This window comes from Sus scrofa, chromosome 1 (genome assembly GCF_054392235.1).
Source record: "Sus scrofa isolate SSC_HxYL_T2T_F1_AM1 chromosome 1, Sscrofa_HxYL_maternal_Yorkshire_Landrace_v2.0, whole genome shotgun sequence".
NCBI classification, from domain to species: domain Eukaryota; kingdom Metazoa; phylum Chordata; class Mammalia; order Artiodactyla; family Suidae; genus Sus; species Sus scrofa.
In genome coordinates this window covers 123828534-123848039 of record NC_139383.1, presented here as the reverse complement: position 1 = coordinate 123848039, position 19506 = coordinate 123828534, and the positions used below count along the sequence as shown (strand labels likewise).

Here is a 19506-nt window from a genome sequence, read left to right as displayed (position 1 = left end):
AACCTCATGGTTCCTAATCGAATTTGTTTCTGCTGTGCCGTGATGGGAACTCCGACATTCTGGATTTTCTGATTGCTTCCTTATGATGTCCATTAATTTGCTCTGCTCTCCTGTGTATTTCTAGTAAATTTGAGTTTAGCTCTAAATGCTAATATATTCAGATTAAACTTTGAGTAAAAATACTTGTAAGTAATGCAATTTATGGAAAAACATTTAAAAGATGTTAATATTATATTAATGATCACACTGCACTTGTTACAGGTAGGTTTTATTTGTTTAAAGCTCCCATAAGACACTTAGGTTGCAAGAGGGCAGAGTTGGTGATAGTTGGCTCAGGACTATATCCTCAGCAGCTACTCTAGTGCCTGGGACATACAGCACTCAGAAAATATTTGTTGGCTGGCTGGATGCATTTTGAATGAATAAATCTGCTTGCTCTGTACACAGGCTTTTGCCCATATCAGTCTGTCCCCTATCGAGTACTCAACTGTTACCAATCTCTGAGTCAGTAGATAGGGTTGACTCCTTCTTGCTCTCATTTGTTAATTATATATAATGGGTTTTTTTTATCATCTTGTTGAGATATTAGATACACACGTGTGAAATGTCTGGAGAGTAAGAAAAGGTTTTGAACATCTCCATTTTTTTTCCCCCTTGGGAATGGGTCTAACTGAAGATCAGAATATGATATCACATATATATATCTGCGATATATATGTGGCACAAATGAACCTCTCCAAAGGAAAGAAAATCATGGACTTGGAGAATAGACTTGTGGTTGCCAAGGTGGAGGAGGAGAGAGGGGTGGATTGGGAGCTTGGGGTTAATAGATGCAAACTATTGCTTTTGGAATGGATTAACAATGAGATCCTGCTGTGTAGCACTGGAAACTTTGTCTAGTCACTTATGATGGAGCATGATAATATGAGAAAAAAGAATATATACATGTATGTGTAACCGGGTCACCATGCTGTATGGTAGAAAAAAAATAATGTATTGGGGAGATTAAAAAAAAAAAAAAACCAAAAAACAGAACTTCACCTGTTTAGATTTTTGATATTTGCTGTAACATGGCATCATCTGTATTTTTGGCATAGCTTAGAAATTGAGTGCCCTATAAGCTTTGGTTTGTAGCAACAGCCCAACAAATAAATGATACACAGTTTAGAACAAAGCCAAAACAAATGAAAAAACCATGAGAAAATCAAGGTAACTTGTTAAACTCACTTTCTACTGCTTTTCCCCTAAGGGCTTGGATCTTGTCTTTGTCCCTTTCTTGGGGCCAAAAGCTGCTGTCTCCTAAGTTCCTGCATTTCTCTGTGTCTCCACTGACAGCTGATTTCTCACCCTCTTCCATGTTTGGTTTTGGAGTCGTTTCCCAGGAGGGACTCTTCCTGGTCTTTAGGACTTAACGTCTCTCTTCCCCATGACTTGGTGGCTGGAGAGGAGAGTGGAGTTTTGGCCACTGGCAGAGGCCTTGTTGTGAATCCATTTTCCCATGGGCAGAAGGGGTCATTTTCTCTTCTCCCCACAACACCATCTCTCTGTCTCTGCTGAAACCCCTTTTCTCCTGAGAAAGCCTCGGGCCTGCTCCTTACCACCTGGTTTTTCTCTTTTTATCCAGTGATTGCTTAAAAACCGCTGCACTTCTGGTATATTCTTCTGCTTCTCTTGGTTCTGTCTTTGCAGGCCCCAAGGTTACAATGACAAGGTACATTAGGATGGGGCTTTGAAAATGTCTTTATCACTGAAGTGTTAGGAAAATCACATAAAATGAAATTTTAAGATGGGGTGGTGGTAAAAAAACAAACATTTTCTTAACACCTTAAACTGTTTTTATTTCCACATTTTTTAATTCCCTTTTCATTGATAGATTTCATCTATACTGTGGAGACAATTACAGTGTCTCTACAGTTATGATACCTGATTTTATTTTTATTTTTATTTTTTTGGTTTTTAGGGCCACACCCTTGGCATTTGGAAGTTCCCAGGCTAGGGGTTGAATCAGAGCTACAGGTGCTGGCCTACTCCTCAGCCATAGCAATGCCAGACCCAAGCCACATCTGTGACTTACACCACAGCTCATGGCAATGCCAGATCTCCGACCCACTGAGTGAGGTCAGGGATCGAACCCACATCCTCATAGATACTGTTTGAATTTGTTTTCACTGTGCCACAATGGGAACTCCAGATACCCAACTTTAAAAGTTAGTAAGTCAGAAATATTTTTCTTTATTATACTTTATAGCCTTCGTATTTCATTTTTAAGGATATAATAGACAGTATATACTTAATCATCCTCCTACATTTGTTCTTTTTATGAAAAAATGTGAATGCTTTTTACATGTATTTTTTTACATATTAAAATTTTTTCTAATGATAGAAATGATATCACTGGTTATATCTATCAATAAAAATGTAGCTTCATTAGAGTTACTGTAGTTGCACAGTGGAAAGCAATCTGACTAGGAACCAGAGGGTTGCGGGTTCATTCCCTGGCTTTGCTCAGTGGGATGGGGATCTGGTGTTGCCATGGACTGTGGTGTAGGTCGCAGATGCAGCTTGGATCTGGCATGGTTGTGGCATAGGCCAGTGGTTACAGCTCCAATTCAACCCCTGGCCTGGGCACCTCCATGAGCTGTGGGTACAGTACTTAAAGGGGGGGGGCAAAAAAAATGTAGCTTCATAAATATATTTACGTAAAAGGTGAGACTCTATCACAGTCTCTTATTCCTTGTGTAGAAACTTCACTGATTCTAAAAGGGAAGCCTATTATTTTTGCTACTGGGAAGTCTCTTAAGTTGCTGAATTTTCTCAGTAACCAAAACCTTTGTTACTTGTCCTTTCCCCAGATATTTTCTGTCCTTTGAGATTCTCTATAGCACATTAAATTTTGCTCTGATTTTTATCTTAAAAAATTTTTTTATTTTTCTTTTTTGGCCGCCCTGTGGCATATGAAGCTCCCAGGACAGGGATCAGATCCGAGCTGTAGTTGCAACCTGAGCTGCAGCTGCAGCAATGCTGGATCCTTAACCCACTGTGCTGAGAGATCGAACCTGTACCCCAGGGCTCCCAAGAGAATACTGATCCCATTGCACCACAGCAGGAACTCCTGCTCTTATTTTATGCCAGTCTTTCTTCTACTCGGCAGCTCATTCAAGAGCATATCATCTTTGTTTGCTTCTTCCCACATTTAATGCCTAGCACAGTGCCAAGCAACAGAGGAAATGAATAAATTTCAATATTTAATTTAATTTAAAAATATCACCATTAAAAAGGGGGAATAATTCTAGGAAGTTCCCTGGTGGCTTAGCACGTTAAGGATCCAGCATTGTCACTGCTGTGACACAGGTTTAATACCTGGCCTGGGAATATCCAAACGCCAAGGGGGCAACCCAGAAAAAAGAGAGAGAAGGGAAAGAATTTTAAAAAGGAAGTAACTTTGAAAAGAACAGTAACTTCTTTGCCTCTTTAAACACAGTATACTGGGCATATATTAACTGAGCATAGTTAAATTAGTTAGCTTTTTGACTTATTTATAGTGGTAACTGGGATATGAGCTTCAGTTTTGGCAATTGTGTTTTCATGCAGAGACTGATAATGTGAGACTCAGGAAAAGAAAACAGAGCACCTCTTTGCTTAACAATGTTCCTGATGTTGCTGGTTTTCTAGTTATTTGCCTCTTTCCTGTAATAGGAACTATATCATCTACTGCTGGCTTTCTGCAAGATAAGTTAGGACATTGTTAGCTTCTCTATGCCAAAGTGGATTTCTCTCTCTCTGGAAAATTGTCCTCACTCTTTTAATCAGTTTCCTTTGACGTGTCAGTAACATTTAAAAATAATCTATGGTTTCTGTATCAGTAATAAAATAGACCCCATCTCCCTGTCACTTGCAGTTTATTCCTCATATCTTAATAAAAAGTGACCCGAGGGAATCTGATAACAGATTATAGTTGTGGCCAAGTATTCCATAGTATTTGGCTTAGAGCAGACTGGTAAACACGGTGAACATTAAACACTTCTGCTTTTGAATGTTTGAAAAAGCTTGAAGGCCCTATATTTTGAGAGGCCTGCATAATGCATAAGATTTCTTATGAAATATCTTTTACTACTTCACATTCTGCTAAATAATATTGGGTCTCTATATGGAGGCAATAAAGTAACATTAAGAGAATAAAATTTGTAAAGGAAAGAAGGAAGAAGAAAAGAAATAGTAGAAAATACCCTGTTTTCTTAGGTGAAGCCAAATAATTGACCAAGAATAGGATGACTTTGTTACTTTTAATTAAACAACTAATGGTTCTAAATTTCTTTTTTAACTCAAGATATGAAAATAATCCGAACTCGAGTTTTTTAGTCACTCCTTTGTCCATGAGTGTATTTCTGGGAGTGATGGGTGAACATGTCTCTAAGTCCCATGACTGGGTTTTTCTAGTTATCAGAGATTGTCTTTGATGGGGGCCTATAGTGCGGACAGAGGCGCCAACAGAATCTTGTGGTCTTTTATCCCTGACAATGACCAAGACACAAGTACTTAGATATCAGTAAAATATTCTGGTTATGTAATAGTATTGGTCTGGTGATAGGCTATGCCTCTGAAATAGTTTAGGTTTATTTCGTCATAATGTTACTCAACATTATACACATTTTAATAGAAAAACAACTGAAAAAAATCATAGTTCTCACCAGCTGTGTTACACTTTCCAGGCCATCCTTCTGGGGGGAAAATGACAGTTTTTGTCAGCTATAGGTTTTTTGTTTTTTTTTTTTTTCTTTTTAAAAAAAAAGATTTTATTGAAGTACAGTTGATTCACAATGTCGTGATAATTTCTGTTGTACAACAAAGTGATCCAGTTATGTGTATACACATGTCCATTCCTTTACAGATTCTTTTCCCACACAGGTTATTGCAGAATATTGGGTAGCGTTCCCTGTGCTACACACAGCAGGTCCCCATTGACCATCCATTCCATGTACAGTAATGCTGTCAGCTGTAGGTTTTTTTTTTTTCTTCTTTCTTTTTTGACTGCACCCTCAGCATATGGAAGTTCCCGGGCGAGGGATTGAATCTAAGCTGCAGCTGCCTACTTAGACCACAGCTGCGGCAACACGAGATCCTTAACCCACTGCACCGAGCTGGGGGTGGAACCCGAGACTCCATAGCGACCTGAGCCATTGCAGATGGATCCTTAACCCACTATGCCATGGCAAGAGCTCCTGTAGTTTTGATTTAAGAACTTTACTTGTCTTTTGAATGAGTGTAAGCCAGACATAGAGACTCTGTAAAACTTCTGGGAAGCAGTCATGCAAAAGACCATCTAGCTCAGCTTTTATCCCTCATTTTGACATGGATCACCTGTGAGTAGGTGGTGTGTGAAGTTTGTCTTTGTGTGGGCAAATGAATTGCTACTCTGAACCTTCTGGTGTGTGTGTCTCAGTGCCCCTGCTGTCAGGACAGGCACTTGCTGCTGCTCATGACAGCCGGGTCCCAGTGTGTGCTTCCTTTCCTTCTCAGCTTTCCTTCTTATCTCTTCAGATTCCTGGTGGTTTCTTTGCTTTAGTTTAGAAAGAGAGCAGGCCCTTCTAGCCAAACACAGTCCTCTGTTCACTTGTGTCTGAGAGACCTAAGCTCAGCCCCTGCTGAGCAGGTAGTTTTGTTGTCAGGCCTGCAGAGGCTGTGAAGTGAGGAGAATGGGCATCATAGCCAACCTGGTTCCAGTCTTGGCTTTACCACTTACATGCTGTGTGGTCTTAGGCATGTTAGCATCTTAGAGCTCCAGGATTTTTTTTTTTCTTTCATTTATGAATGACAATAGTAATTTTCATCTCCTAGGGTTTTTAGAAATGCTTAGCCTAATTCTTACCATGTAGTAAGTACCAATCACAGTTAATTTTTTAGCTTTCCCCCCAGCTACGCATATACATCCACAGAAGGTCTTTATCTCTTATATTTTCTTTTTGTTATTTTTTGTTTTTTTCCTTTTTTGCTTTTTAGGGCATATGGAGGTTCCCAGGCTAGGGGTTGAATCAGAGCTATAGCTGCCAGCCTACACCACAGCCACAGCAACATCAGATCTGAGCCGCATCTTTGACCTACTCCACAGCTCTTGGCAATGCTGGACCTTTAACCCACTGAGCTAGGCCAGGGATTGAACCCACAACCTCATGATTCCTAGTCAGATTTGTTTCCGCTGCACCACGGCGGGAACTCCCCATTTCTTATACTTTCATGTGTGCAGCCAGCCTGGAGGCATATAGGTTTTGAAAGTGCGGATTCTGAGTGGCTGGTGTTTTCCTTTGGTGAGGCACGTGCATCTCTAATGGATGTTTATTATATTCTGAGGTTTATATATTTTCTCTTACTTCTTTGACTTTACCACCAGGGTGATGAAGTTTTTAAAATCTCCTGTATGTGCCTATTGGTTTCTACTCTGGAAAGCTTCAAGTGCTACTCAGTGATAGGGTGAGGTGTAATCTGATTGGATTTGTGCAAGAGAGTCCACTTAAACCACAGCCTCAGATAACAGTATGTCGGTGTAGAATGGATCCTAAAAACTTCGGTTCTTGACGTGCATTGGTGGTGGTACACAAAAGGCAACAAAAAACACAGATTTATCCTGGAAAAAATAAGTGTAGAAAGAGGAACTGCCTTATCATCCAAAACAATTGAGAAATCTGTGAGAGTAAGAGCAGGAAATGGCGGGGAGTGGGGGGTGGTGAGGGGGCACGGGAGTGCTCACAAGGGTTGTTGGGAAGAAGCTGGCAGGAGGCTCCAGGAAGACCTAGACGGATAGCCAGTGGCACTGGGACACTGGCGGTGGGGGTGGGGGTAGGTGTCTCTAATACTCTCTAAGGAGGGCTGGACAGCGGCAGCAGCAGGGCATCTCCTTTAATAAATATCAGGATGGGGGGTATATTTTCATAAAATTGGCTTGTGTGTTCTGTGTTTGGCACTTTGGAGAAGCCAGAGTGGCTCTAGTTGCCTGGATGATTTCCTGGAAGTTGTATCTGAGCTTAGTATGCCTGCTAGCTAGATTCTCGAAGGACTAATTCTTAGTCTCTGCAGTGCAGCTCCACTCTGGGATTGCAGAGGTTCCCCTGGCTCAATGGATGTGCATATCCAAGAGCAAAGAAAAGCGATTCCATTGTCAGTTATTCTGAAATGGATATAAGTAGTTTCATCCCCTCATCGGTGACGTACATCTTGAATGGAAAGGTCTTAGATCCCAGGTGGCAAACATCCCTCCAGTTCCCCAGGAGCTCTGAGAGGACAAGATATTTACTTACTCAGAAGCCTAGAGTGGAAGGATGGATGAGTTTAGAATTCTGACATCTCCAGACTCCTGCTGTGCTATCCAGCTATCCATGTTTATTTATGTCTAGGACAGGCCCGCTCCCAATGTCATTGATCCAGGCATCAAAATATAATAAATTTGGAGTTCCCGTGTGGCTCAGTGGGTTAAGAACCCAATATAATGTTTGCGAGGATGTGGGTTCGATCCTGGCCTCACCAGGCATGGCCACGAGCTGCCGTGTAGGTCAAGCTGCAGCGTAGGTTGAAGATGTGGCTTGGATCCAGTGTTGCTGTGGCTGCGGCATAGGCCAGCACCTGTGGCTCTGATTTAGCCCTTGGCCTGGGAACTTCCATGTGCTGCAGGTGCAGTTGTGAAAAAAAAGAAAGAAAAAAAATCCGATCTGGAGTTCCTGCTGTGGTGCAATGGGATTGGCAGCATCTTGGGAGCGCTAGGATACAGATTGGATCCCTGGCATGGTGCACAGTGGATTAAAGGATCTGGCATTGCTGCAGTTGCGGCCTACGTGGCAACTGTAGCACAGATCTGATCCCTGGCCTGGGAACCCCATATGCAGCCAAAAAAGAAAAAAAAATCAGGTCAGTGTCCTTCTTTCAAGGGGCTGATAGACCATTAGGGGAGATGAGAACATCAAAGCTATATATAAGGACTGCAGTGTAAGAGTATCAAGTGCTGTGAGAAGTACAGCTCAGGAGTTATCGTCATGGTTCAGTGGTAAGTGAACCTGACTAGTATCCACCAGGCAACAGGTTCGAATCCTGGTCTTGCTCAGTGGGTTAAGGATCTGGCGTTGCTGTGAGCTGTGGTGTAGGTTGCAGATGTGGCTCGTATCCCATGTTGCTGTGGTGTGGGCCAGCAGCTACAGCTCCAATTAGACCCCTTACCTGGAAACCTCCATATGCTGCCCTAAAAAGCCAAAAAAAAAAAAAAAAAAAAAAAAGGTGCAGCTCAAGTGAGGTGGACGTTCAGGAAAAGGATTCAAGGAAGACTTCTTGGAGGAGGTCATATAGAACCTGTCTTGAGAGGTTTTCTGAAAGATAAGGAGAGATGGGATTGAGAGGGACGAAGGGCACCCCAGAAAGAGGATGTCGTGTGGGTGATGGGATAGAGGTCACAGGTGAGAGACTGGAGGTGGATAACCCTTACCAACCACCTGGGCTGGATGGGATGAGAGTCTAAACCAGGGAGGTGTGGGAAAGGTACTAAGATGTTACAGAACTAAGCTCTTGGTTGTGAGGGGTAGGGACAAGAGAGACCAAGGTTGTTGCTAAGAGCCTGAGGTTGTGAGCTGCTGAGAAGCTTCTGCTGTTCCCAAGAACAATGAAAAAAGGCAAAGGGAGAGGAAAGGCCACAATGAATTGTAACAAGAAATGTAAACCTCCTGAATCAGAGGTGCTAGAAGGACCTCCAAGTGGAGCTGTCTTGCAGGTCTGATGTCAGATAAGGGTTGGAGGTAAAGGTTTGGGAGTTATTTATGTAGAATTAATAGTTGGGGAGAAAAAGTTGATGAGCTTGCCAAAAAAGAATGAAGCATGGAAAGTCATATTCCTGGGGGTCTTCTTAGCTTGGGGGAAGAGGGAAGAGAAAAGCCAGAGAAGATTGTCACAGAAAGGGTGGCCTGAGGGAAGCAAACAGTGCCATGTCTTTCAACTGCAAGGCAGAGGAGAATTTGAAGGAGGTAGGTGGACTGAGAAAAGGCCATTGGAAGCGGAGATGAAGAGGTCAGTATGACCTTCGAGGGGGTAGTCTTTAAAGAGTAGGAACATTTGGGTTGTTTCCATGTCCTGGCTATTGTGAATGGTGCTGCAATGAACATGCGGGTGCATGTATCTCTTTTAAGTAGAGTTTTGTCCAGATATATGCCCAAGAGTGGGATTGCGGGGTCATATGGAAGTTCTATGTATAGATTTCTAAGGTATCTCCAAACTGTTCTCCATAGTGGCTGTACCAGTTTGCATTCCCACCAACAGTGCAGGAGGGTTCCCTTTTCTCCACAGCCCCTCCAGCACTTGTTATTTGTGTATTTATTAATGATGGCCATTCTGACTGGTGTGAGGTGGTATCTCATGGTAGTTTTGATTTGCATTTCTCTTATAATCAGCAATGTTGAGCAAACCCAAATGTCCATCAACAGATGATTGGGTTCGGAAGATGTGGTATATATACACAATGGAATACTACTCAGCCATAAAAAAGAATGACATAATGCCATTTTCAGCAACATGGATGGAACTAGAGACTCTCATACTGAGTGAAATGAGCCAGAAAGACAAAGACAAATACCATATGATATCACTTATAACTGGAATCTAATATCCAGCACAAATGAACATCTCCTCAGAAAAGAAAATCATGGACTTGGAGAAAAGACTTGTGGCTGCCTGATGGGAGAGGGAGGGAATGGGAGGGATCGGGAGCTTGGGCTTATCAGACACAACTTAGAATAGATTTACAAGGAGATCCTGCTGAGTAGCATTGAGAACTTTGTCTAGATACTCATGTTGCAACAGAACAAAGGGTGGGGGGAAAAATGTAATGTATACATGTAAGGATAACTGACCCCCTTGCTGTACAGTGGGAAAATAAAAAAAATAAAGAGTAGGAACAGAAGTCTGCCATTTGTAGGAGACTAAAGAGTAGACAAGGCAGTCAAGAATTATAGGCAGTGAATAGAAATTACCCTTTTAAAAGTCTGGTGGTAAAGCTTGTTTGTTTTTGCCCTTAACTCAGAGGATTCTTGTGCTCCAAGGGAAAGAATATAGATTCAAGGAAACAAAAAAGAACAAAATGAAAGAAAAGATAACTGATTAGTAAAAAGTTGGAGCAGGCTGGCAAGGGACAGAAAGCTTGTCTCTGAAGTGGCTTCAGGTTGGGGGGACGGCTGGTGTGCAGACATGAGCCAGGCAGTCAAGCTGAAGTCCCAGCTGAGTGCTGAGGGCATCTGCTGGGATGGGGAGCCCAAGCTTGAGGGGAGCTGAGCAGTTCTGATGGGGGCGGTGATGTGAAAGGAACCCCGAGCCTTGACAGGACACACTTGGGTGTAGGTGATGCTATTTATGGTGGAACTTGTTGCCCCAGTTCTGTGACTTAGCTCTTGACCAGTGAGGTTCATGAGGCAGTGGGGCGGGAGAATGTGAAGGTCCTGGATTAAGGGTTTGACCTCATACAGGGTTCCGGGGGTGAAGTAAATGAGGCCAGCAGGGCAGCACGTCCCTCACAGAGCAGTGGGTCATGAAGGCCATTGGCAAGGGCTTCAGACCATTGCATGTAGTGAAGAGATGCAAATAATTGCCTGGCCCCTCAGAGCCCTGAAACTTAAGTCAGTTCCTTTGTCTGGGAGTGCCCCTCATGGATACGACTGGTATCCATGAGGACACGGGTTTGATCCCTGCCCTCGCTCAGTGGGTTAAGGATCTGGCATTGCTGTGAGCTATGGTGTAGGTCGCAGACGCGGCTCAGATCTGGCATTGCTGTGGCTGTTTCTGTGGCTGTGTCTGGCAGCTACAGCTCTAATTCGACCCCTAGCCTGGGAATCTCCACATGCCTTGGGTGCTGCCCTATAAAGCAAAAAAAAAAAAAAAAAAAAAAAAAAAAAATCAGTTCCCTTGTGCCCCTCGAATTAAATCACATCTCAGAAAGGCTAAGCTAGTCAAATCAGGGGGAACGTTGGCCTCTGAAGAGGGAATGGGGAGAGGGAGCGAGGGGCTCAGCCTTTGCTCAGAGTGAGGAGAGAGAGCAGGAGGACAGGGGAGGGTGCAGCTGTTTGTGCGGGTGGCCGAGGTAAGCTGCTGCGTCCTCACCTCCCTTTGTGTTGCCTCTTCTCTAGGAGCTGTTACAGGCAAAGCAGGACCTGCAGGATCTGCTCATTGCCAAGGAGGAGCAGGAAGACCTCTTGAGAAAGCGGGAGCGTGAACTCACCGCCCTGAAGGGGGCCCTGAAGGAAGAAGTTTCCAGCCACGACCTGGAGATGGACAAGCTGAAGGAGCAGTATGACGCCGAGCTGCAAGCCCTGCGGGAGAGCGTGGAGGAGGCCACCAAGGTGGGTGGCGGCCAGAGCGCAGGGGTGCCAAGGAGGGCAGGCCCACCTCTCCCACCAGGCCCATTGTTTGCCTTCCTTTCTGAGACAGATCATGGATCTAGACCGTGTTCACGAAGAATAAACTCAGCGGTTCTACTGTTGACCATTTTAAGTCTATAAACTTAAAAATTGTTAAGGGCACTGGCGAAAAGTTCTCGCACTTGGTGAGATTTAAGGGCTCAGCAGGAAACCTCACCAGGGTTCCTAAAGGTCGGAGGCCTAGGGCATTGCGTGACTTTGCTGATGGGGGCGGGATTGCAGACAGGACCCAGATTTCTGGAGTCCTTCACCCTTGCCCTGGCAGCATGTTCCTTCTGACAGGTGAAGCCTTTTGCGAGATAATTTAGGTTCTTTTCTCAGCAAAGTTACGAGAGGGTTAATGGGCTGAATTGCTCAAACCCCTGCAAGATGATTTTTCTCTCACTTGAATTCTTGGCTCCTACAATAGATTCTAAATTATGTTGAAGTCCTTGGTGTGGGACCTCTCGTTGCAGAGACAAGGAGTGTTTTGAAGGGGAAAATGTTTTGAAATATCATGCCATCTTTAGAGAAAGGTAGGAATTACAGAGTGTAAATATTTTAGCTTCTCTGCAAAATACAGCTTAAAGATGGTGAAGAAAGAGCTCTTGATATTTGTTTATTCTGTGATGATTACAGTGACAGCTCAGAGCCCGTAGGCTGTCTTTCCCCTGCGCTCCGCAGTGATACACTGATTTTCAGTGATGACGTGGTAATTGCAAATGACAGGAAGTGAAAGATGGGTTTGTTTGTTGTAACAATAAAATGTCTGGGAAATAGTCTGTTTGCGGGTATTATAACTAAGACGGTTAGAAAAAAAAAAAGCCTGTTGTTGATTTGCCTATCATAGCTTTTTTGAGATTTGGTTTTGTTTGAGGGAGAAGATGAAAGACTTGATTTTCATGGCTTTGCAGGGACATGTTTGTTTTTTCCATCTCCTTCCTTTCGTGCAGCAGCCCGTTGTCCTTGCTCTTGGCTCTATATGCTCTTGCTTTGTGGGGCACATGCCAACAGGCTACTGAGTAAAATGATTCTCTTTCGGACCCGTCATGTCTTTACCGCCTTCAGACCTTAGGTCAAAGCTTGAGTTGATGTGCTTTATTCATTGAAGGGTAGTTAAGGATGGTGTTGGGCACATTCATAGTGGATTGGCTGAAAGGAAATCCCACGCGCCACTGATGGGGGTAAGATATTTCGTTAGAAGTTTCAAGGTCCTCTGTTGTCATGTGTTACAAGCAGGGAAGGGAACCAGGGCAGGTCAAAGAGGATCTTGGTGGTATGGAAATAATCTGTACAGACGTAGGCCGTTGCATTATTGGATCTCCTGACTTTCAGGTATTGCTTCAAATTAGGAAAAAATCCAAAAAGAATTGTATAGACCAAACACAAGCCATCTGCAGGTTGACCGTGTGTAACCTTTGTCTCTTTGGGCCTGTCCCTGGCACAGTGGCTAGTACACAGTCCCATCTGTGCAATCTGATGAGCAAAAGGAAGTGAAAATCAGTTCTTCTCTTAACTGGGCATTCAGACCCTGGTATTTGGCTCCTGTTGGATTTTCTCCGATGAGGATGTGGGTGATCTTTGAGGACTCTGTTGCTTTATGAATTTCTCTGTCTCGCTTTTGAGTTTCCGTGCAGTTTCTTAAAGAGGATCATGATTGTGTTTTTATACCTTGTTAGCTTTCACTTCTGAAGGTGTTTGCTGAACACGTGTGGCAGAATCATATTTAGTGGGAAAAAATTGCCAGTGTAGTGACTAGATGCTGCCTTTTTGTGACAGTATTTACATCAGGGTACTCTATAATGGAATTTTAATAGTATTAACTACTTGGAGGAGCATGAATTAAATATATGTTTTTAGTTTACTAGTCTTTCTTCAATTTGTGCACTGGCCTTTAGCCTTTCCCTGCCCCAGGGGAAAAGCTCACCTAACTGTGACTAAAAGCTGACATTTCTTTAAAGAACTGCATTATGTTAAAAGGTTTATTTACTTGTTAAGTCTTAGGAGACAGCCCAGCCTCCTGGCATCAGTTTTTCTAATTTTTGCCCCTGCCCCAGGGCCAAAAATCCCTAAAGTGCTATTTTATCATTGTCAACTAGCAAATACTTCATCCTGGCCTAAGCTTGAGCACTAAAAGTTTTAAATTTCTAGAACATTTGGTGAGAACTGTCACATTCTATTAAGAATATTTTACAGGTATTCCAAACAGATATTGTGTAAAAGTGGTTTCTGTAGACCCAGCCAGCCACCCCTTTCCAAGAACCGACTGATTGCTCAGCAGAGGAGAAGTCCTGAGTGCCCTGATGACGCGGGTGTCCTCGTGCAGTGGGAAGCACGTGCCTTCCCATCAGAGCAGTGGTTTGGGACATTAGGTGAGCTGCTTCAGTTCCTTCCCCACAGGTGCACAGAGCTTCATGTTCTGTTACAAAGACGACTCTGTCACACAATCTTTGAAAGGACTGCTGAGGACTTTTGCCCCTTGTTTTTCATAACATACTTTTTCCTATGTTACATTCTTTTATACTCTTCCCAGTTTGAAAGGGAAGAAATGTCCCCTTTCTCCTTGGGTTTGTGGCAGTGGCTGGAATCCATGTGCAGACATGGATAGTCAGCATGACTGTCGTCTGGGAGTGACGTGAAGTCCGTCCACAGCTGTTAGCTACTGCTTTTCATCTCTGCCCCTTTCTGTCCCCAACTCCTCTTGTCCTCGTCGTGCAAAAGAGAAGCACGGATGGTGATCATTATTTTCAGATTTCTCAGAAAGTAGGCTCAGCTCAAATTCCAGCTCCTCCAAAAACTTGCTGGTTGCTTCTTGGACCTTACAGTTTCCAAGGACTGGCAATTGCTGAAGATTTTGTACTTGCGTTTATCTTCCCTGTCATACTAAGAACTTCGAGTCATCATTTCCCACTCAGCATCCCCAATGTGCTTGTCATTTACTAGGTGTTTGGTAAACGTTTGTGGACCAGAGAGGTGAGTAGAGGAAAGAGGAGATGCTTTTGAGTCCCAGAAACCCCATGGCCAGGCATTAGAATGTTTCAGGGACTCACTTATGAGTTAAAATTGTTTCTGTAAAAATTCACAAATCTTGTTTGTTGGAAATAATATCAGAATGTTAATGTTGATCTTGGAAGCACTAATTTTGCTTCTAAAAGCTGCAGGTATTTTGAAGATGTTAAAAGAGCTGTTTTTGGTTATGTGTTAGTAGTATCCCTTCTGGACCATCCGGCACTTTGAGAGTGCCAGCTTACAGCAGTTAAACATCAACCAGCTCTTAAATGCATGGGTGAAGGAGAAGAGGAGGGAGGGTGAAGATAGGTGAGATATCCTTACCATCCTTCAGTTCTCCATTTGTATTATTTTTATTTTTAAATTTATTTTTTAAAAAGTTTTATTGGGGTTTAGTCGATTTACAGTGTTGTGATAACAAAGTGATTCCATTACACATGTACACACATCCATTCCTTTTCAGATTCTTTACCCACATAGATTATCACAAAATATTGAATAGAGTTCGCTGTGCTAGATAACAGGTCCCCCATTGGCCAATCATTCCATATACCTCACTGTGCATATGCCAGTCCTAAACCCCTAATCCATTGCTCTCCCCATCCCCACATGTCCCCTCTGGTAACCGTAAGTTTGTTTTCAAAGTGAATTTGTTTCTGTTCTGCATATAAGTTCACTTGTATGGTTTTTTTTTTAGATTCCACATATAAGTGATATCATATGATGTTTGTCTTTATCTGATTTACTTCACTTAGCGTGATAATCTCTAGGTCCATCTGTGTTGCAGTAAATAGCATTATTTCATTCTTTTTTTTTTTTATCACTGAGTGATGTTCCATTGTATATATATGTATATATACACCACATCTTCTTTATCCAGTCCTCGTTGATAGACATTTAGGTTGCTTCCATGTCTTGGCTATTGTAAATTGTGCTACAGTGAACATCGGGGTGTATATATCTTTGCAAATAACAGTTTTCTCCAGATAGAGGCCAGGAGTTGGATTGTTGGATCAAATGGTAGTTCTAGTTTTAGTTTTTTAAGGAAGCTCCATGCTGTTTTCCATAGTGGCTGCACCAATCTACATTCCCACCAACAGTGTAGGAGGGTTCCCTTTTCTCCACACCCTCTTCAGCATTTACTGTTTGTAGACTTTTTTTTTTTTTTGCTTTTTAGTGTTGCACCCTTAGCATATGGAAGTTCCCAGGCTGGGGTTGAATCGGAGCTACAGCTGCTGGCCTATGCCACAGCCACAGCCACACCAGATCCAAGCCACATTTGCGACCGATGCCACAGCTCATGACAACGTCGGATCCCTAACCCACTGAGCGAGTCCAGGGATCGAATCCAGATCCTCATGGAAACTAGTTGGGTTCATTCCTGCTGAGCCACAGTGGGAACTCCTCAGACTTTTTGATGATGGCCATTCTGACTGGTGTGAAGGGATACCTCATCATAGTTACATTTACATTTATAGATTTTTTTTTTTTTTTTTTTTACTTAACAGTTGCCATGTGCCAGGTACTGTGCTCAATTCTTCAAAGTTAATGAAGATAAATCAGATAAATCTACCTTACAGAAGATTGAAGGAAGAGAAGGAAAGGAAGGAATGATTGAAGGAAGAGAAGGATTAAGTGCAGAGTAGGAACAAGTAAATGCCCCAAGGGAAGTAGAGACAGAGTGCTGTAGGAGATGGCTTGTGCTTGGATGGGCTGACGGCAATCAGGAAAGATTTCATGCAGTGGCAGTGTTCAGGTCAGGCTGGGAAAGGGGAGTGGTATTTGGACATGAGAGCGTGGAGGCTGAGGACACTTAGGGTTCTGAGGACAGTGTGAGCAACGCCTTGCTGGGGAATGTGTGATGTGTGTTTGGGCTGGCGCCTGGTGGAGAATAGACAATGAAGGTGGTTACAGAGGAAAAGAACTTTGAAGAGTCAGAGACCCTGATCCAAAGCCTGAACCTGGTTGGATCTCAGTTTAAACAAATCAAGAGATTACTTGAAATCATTGAGGACCTTTAAACACTGTCTCTGTATTTAATGATATTAAGAAATAATATAAACAAAAATTTTTGGGGTGATAATAGTGTTATTGTTTTGAAGAGGCTTTATCTTTTAAGGAAACTTCCTGAAGTACTTAGGGCTGAAATGACAGGCTATGTGGGATTGGCTCCTTGGTTTATTTTTTATTAAACTGTAGTTGAGTAACACTATTAGTTTCAAGTGTACAATAGTGATTTAGGGTTTTGATTGATTTACTCCATTTAAAATTATTACAATTATTCCCTATACTGTGCAGTATACCCTTGTGGCTTAGTTATTTTACAGTAGTAGTTTGTACCTCTTAATAGCCTCTTGCTCCTCCCCTCTTCCCTCTCACCGCTGGTAACTACTAGTTTGTTTTCTATATCAGTAAGTCTGCTTCTGTTTTGTTTTACGGAGTTTGCTTTAAAATAATTCACTGGGGGAGTTCCCATCGTGGAGCTGTGGAAACGAATCTAACTAGCATCCATGAGGTTGTGGGTTCTATCCCTGGCCTTGATCAGTGGGTTAAGGATCTGCCGTTGCTGTGAGCTATGGTGTAGATCACAAATGCAGCTCAGATCTGGCGTTGCTGTGGCATAAGCCAGCAGCTGTAGCTCCAATTAGACCCCTAGCCTGGGACCCTCCATATGCTGTGGGTATGTCCCTACAAAGCAAAAAATAAAAAAATTTAAAAAAATAATAATAATTCACTGGGGAGAGAAAGTGAGGGTTGTGGTTGAAACAAGATTGAGAAAGTGGGCGTGTGGTTGAAACAAGATTAGCTATGTGATGAGTGTCGACCCTGGGTGATAGGTAAGGAAGAATTAATTGTACTCTTCTTTCTACTTTTGCTAATGTTTGAAATTTTTTATAATAAAACGTATGTTATTGTTTCTTTTGAAAAGAACACAAAAAGATTTCTGATTGAAAGAGTGAGGTGAGTTGAGATTGTGAAGGCTGTTTGACTACCCTCAGGCCGTGACCCTTGAGTGGTTTCTAAGTGGTGAGGGACCACTTTATGGTTTGTTTTTTTTTAAATCAGGGGCCTAACAGGGAGATGATGCCGTAGGGGTGTGACCTGGAGGTAGGAGAGGTGAGACGTTGGAAGAACAGGAGGAGGAATGAGCCGCAGGTAGGGGCTGAGGAGATGTGGGACTGACAGGAGAGACACGCTGAGTTGGGTGAGGGGCAGGGAGAGTTGAAGGCAGAAGTTGGTCCCAGGAGCCTAGAAGGAGGCCTTGCCGGGAACAGGGAGGTTCCAGTGGGGCCTCTGGGGGATACTGGGCAGTAAGAGATGGGACGGCCCTGTCATGGGGTAGGATGGTGAGGAATCCCCGAAGGAGGGGGTCGCTGATGGGGGCTGGCGATGGGGCAGAGAGAAGGTGGGCTTAGGACAGGGGGAGGCCGAGGAGGACACAGAGGCAGAGACCTGAAAAGAAGCAGCCGCATCTGGTAAAGAGATGCAAGGGGAAGAGCGCTGTCATTGGCTTCTTTAATGATACATTTGAGAAACATAAAAGCAGCCTTTTTTTTATATTACATACCTAATATATATTGAGTCTCCATACTGTTAGGTTGTTCTGCTCTTTATAATGTAAATTCTTTCTAACTTTATGTTGCATTTTACATTCTGTGGTCCTTAGAGAAATTTTATTCAAATTCAGGAATGTTGAAACTCCCCACCCTCCAAAAAAGAAACTGTTCTAAAATTAGGGTCTTGTGTTTGTGCTTCACCCATTAACTTGGAAATGTCACGCAGTCTTACAGAAATGAACTGTGTTTCCTTGCTCCTTTCTCAGAGCACATCGAGATGGTTTCCTTCCATCTTCACTACCAGTCTGTGAACAATTTCTTTTCAAAGCATAAGGTCAACACAGGGTCAGATGGTTAAAACCAGGGCTAATCTTGGGATCAATGGAATGGAATTGCCTCCCTTAAGACAAGGCTAATTCAGTGTGAAATCTCATTTTTGTCTTCTCCAGGGGAGCCAGGTTAGCAGAGGAAACTGTAAAAAAGCCTTATTTCCTCAGCTCTTTGATTATTATTATTATTAGTCTTTTTAGGGCCGCACCTGCGGCATATGGAAGTTCCCAGGCTAGGGGTCGAATCGGAGCTGTAAGCTGCCAGCCTACACCACAGCTCACCACAGGCAACACTGGATCCTTAACCCACTGGGTAAGGCCAGGGGTCGAACCCTCCTCCTTATGGATACTAGTCAGCTTTGTTACTGCTGAGCCACAAAGGGAACTCCCTCAGTTCTTTAACTTCACATAATCAACTTACTATGCCAGACAGCTGTTGAGAGCAGGGGAAGCAGAGGGTTTATAATCAGGTGCCAGGTCATGGAAAATATCTCTCTTCTGCAGATTCAAGGGTGTCTAGAGTGGCCCACAACTTTGCTTTGGCAAAGGTTAGGATGAAAAAGATTCAAGGTTAAAAAGTTCTTTTCATTTTTTCCTCTCTTGTTCCCTCCTGGTCCCTGAAATCCCTCTTAATTACATCTCTCTTCTGCATTCTGCATTGGTTAAAAAGTAGCTAAATAAGAGGCCTAGTATTGTGTCTTAGGATGTTCCATCAAAGCTCCAGACATCCCCCCTCCCTGCTGTGCCTGGTGCATGTGTTCCAGGTGCGTGGGTCCTGATAAGCCTCTTACGGGCCTTGGCGAACAGTAAACAGGACATGCCAGCACTCCACTCCTGGTGTTTCACTGAGATGCCAGAGTCCCTTGCTGTGGGTATAACAGACAGAGGAGGAGTCTTCGACGTGGCCATTCATTTCCCATCACGTTTTTTATTGTGTTTTACCCCTGCTGGTCACTGAGGCTACAAGTCCAGCCAACCATGATTTCTAGCTTTGGGGATCTTTTGCAGGTTTGTTGGGAGGAATGTGCAGATATGATGACAAGGAAGTTACAGGTGCTATGGTGGAGGCTCATGCCAGGTAGGACATCAGGGAAGGCTAACTGCTACAGAGCAGCACCCAGGAGAGAACCAGCACATCCCTTCTGTAACTTGATACCCTAAGTGTCTTTTACTCAAGCATTAGAAATGAAAACAGTACTC

At 43.2% G+C, this 19506-nt stretch overlaps 1 protein-coding gene across 12 annotated transcripts in view; it reads left to right on the top strand.

Annotated features, from left to right (window-relative positions):
• The window catches only part of CGNL1 (cingulin like 1), a 204447-nt gene that overhangs the window by 106825 nt on the left and 78116 nt on the right, over positions 1-19506 (top strand). For 11 of the 12 annotated variants that reach the window (XM_084969071.1, XM_021094667.2, XM_084969092.1 and 8 more), the window contains exon 8: positions 11142-11354. In XM_084969071.1, the coding sequence (XP_084825197.1) occupies positions 11142-11354 (213 nt within the window). Of the gene's footprint in view, positions 1-11141; positions 11395-19506 lie in introns of all 12 variants that reach the window. The other variant, XM_084969098.1, reaches the window with a different exon arrangement.